The sequence below is a fragment of the Oratosquilla oratoria genome, chromosome 9, assembly GCF_046742065.1.
Source record: "Oratosquilla oratoria isolate Oo_2021 chromosome 9, ASM4674206v1, whole genome shotgun sequence".
In the NCBI taxonomy this organism is placed as follows: domain Eukaryota; kingdom Metazoa; phylum Arthropoda; class Malacostraca; order Stomatopoda; family Squillidae; genus Oratosquilla; species Oratosquilla oratoria.
This window is the reverse complement of record NC_134785.1, coordinates 66773804-66776334: the sequence shown is the minus strand read 5'-3', so window position 1 is coordinate 66776334 and position 2531 is coordinate 66773804. Positions and strand designations below refer to the sequence as shown.

The following is a 2531-nucleotide window of genomic DNA, read 5'->3' as shown; positions in this document are numbered from 1 at the left end:
TGCGGTGAGATGAACTCATACACATCACGTCTTCTCTCTCTCTCTCTCTCTCTCTCTCTCTCTCTCTCTCTCTCTCTCTCTCTCTCACACACACACACACACACACACACACACACCTTTTTAAATCATTTTATGGATCTGTCGGCACGTTTTATCATTTCAATTCATTGTAACTTCAAATTATTTAATAACTTTCTCTCTCTCTCTCTCTCTCTCTCTCTCTCTCTCTCTCTCTCTCTCTCTCTCTCTCTCTCTCTCTCTCTCTCTCTCTCTCTTTCTTTCTTTTTTTCCAACCTTGTATGTTGGTACGTTATATCATCATTGCAATACATTGTACCTTCGAACTATTTTGATGACATGTCTTTTGACAATATTAATCCATATGTATAGTGTCCTTTCTTTCCGTATTCATTAACTTAATTCTAGTTTGGTAACATCTCTTCTTTCCACAGTTTTTAATCTAAGACTATTTTGGTCAATTCTCTTGATTAATCATTAATGTCTTTTCTTCCCACAGTTGTCTTAGACACCAACATCTGGTACCACAAGACGCTCATTGTCTCACAAGACCTCAGCGTCACCATCGGTTCTGAGTTCGACTAAAAGAAAATGGAGAAGAGAGTTTCACCAAAGAAAGTAGAGGAAAAATGGACGAAAGCTTCAAACAGACCCTGAGGACGGGATGACCAAGAAGAACCCAAAATATAAAGAGAAAAATAAAAGACGTTCTTGTGATAAAAAAGATGATATCAGGAAGCGATTTATTAGTAGTGGAAAGGTAGTTTGAGGCCAAGAAGAAGAAGAAGAAGAAATAGTGTGATAAAAAAAAATGTATATCGGAAAACTTATCTTTTAGCAGTCAACTTTAGACCGAGAAGAATCAAAAGAAAAGAAAGATTCTTGTGATAAAAGTATATACATATGATATTGGAAAAAAGATTATTACTAGTGAAAAGACATATTGTGATTCTTTATGGCTAAGACATTGTTTTGTTCTAAGTTTTAGAATTGATTAAGAGTTTTTTTTTTATTACGGGCAAAACACGACGGAAAAATGCTTCAAGATTACTAGTTTTTAGAAATAGTCAATATCCTAGATGACTGGCCATAAATGAGTTAGACAAAAACGTGAACATTTAGAAAAAATTGAAAATATGAAAACTATAAAATGGCAAGGTACAATCATATAAAAAACGAGGAAAAAATAAACGAAGAAATTAAACGTAAAGAAAGGAGAGTGCAAATAACGAAGAGAAAGAAATCATGAAAAAGAAGACTGATTGAAGTCATACTTTTTTCTTTAGATTAGGAATCCAAAAATATTAATTTGAGACTAGTTATTGTTTACCATCCCTGTAACATTGAGTCACAGATGAGAACAAAATTGCCTCATCATTACCTGTGCCCACTTCACTTATTATAATCAAAATTCGTGACAAACTCTATTCAGTTGATAAAAACCCGAAGACCGTATTTTGTTCAAACAAGACTAAGAAAAATTAAACTTAGTTAATGGCTCCATCAGCTGACTGAAGTACTTGCCATAAACTGAGTTGAGCTTTTGTCAGACCTTTAAACCTCGTTCACACGGGGCAAGTTACGCGGGGCAAGTCAAGTGAGGAAGTTACTTGAACTGGGGAGGAAAATGAGTAAGTACATCTTCACACAGGTCACTTGTTTATGACTTGATCTGTGTGGACATGTACTTGCTCGCTCTCTTATCCAGTTCAAATAACTTGCATACTTGACTTGCCTCTCAACTTGCCCCGTGTAAACGGGGCTTTAGGAACGGAATATAAATTAACGTGCACTGTATCGAGTGTATTTCAGACAGTGAAATTTATAAATGACTTGTTTTCTGGGTTTTCTATGAATTGAATTAAATATTCTAGCATCAGTCTAGAATAGTATAAGTAAAGTGGTCAACAGGTATTTATATTTCCACAAAAGAGATCTAGACTTCATAATCTAGTCGTTATATAAAGTCATAACGTTTCACTAAAAGTGTCATCACCACAATTTTTGTGATCAATCTAATCAGTTTTGTTTTATGAGAAAAACATAATTTACCTACTTATGTTTTTCTTTACGTAATATGAAGAGATTTCTTTACTATATATCATCATATTTCAAGATTTAATCTTTTAAATTTCTCCAGTCTAACTAGTCTACGGCTATACAGATGTCAAGAGTGTATGATTAAGCACAAACCCTATTCACACATGTTACCCCATTTTCAAATACCTATTTTCATGAAGATCATGCATTAAATATACATATATATATATATATATATATATATATATATTATATATATATATGTATGTATATATGTATGTATGTACATATACATATATATATATATACATATATATATATATATATATATATATATATATATATATATATAGATATATTACGGTGAAAATAGTGTCGTACCCTAAAACGTTCAACTTAGTGGCATATCACACAGAAAACCCACTGTCGGAGTGAAAAAAAAAGTGAGACAGCTGACTTGTATCTTTCGGCTA

The 2531-nt window shown here is 32.8% G+C and overlaps 1 protein-coding gene across 1 annotated transcript in view; it reads left to right on the top strand.

The window, feature by feature from the left end:
• The window catches only part of LOC143028501 (bifunctional arginine demethylase and lysyl-hydroxylase JMJD6-B), a 30743-nt gene extending 28447 nt beyond the window's left edge, over window positions 1-2296 (top strand). Inside the window, exon 5 of the mRNA XM_076190693.1 lies at window positions 518-2296. Coding sequence (XP_076046808.1) covers window positions 518-603 — 86 coding nt within the window. The 3' untranslated portion in view covers window positions 604-2296. The remainder of the gene's footprint in view (window positions 1-517) is intronic.
• The last annotated feature ends 235 nt before the right edge of the window (window positions 2297-2531 follow it).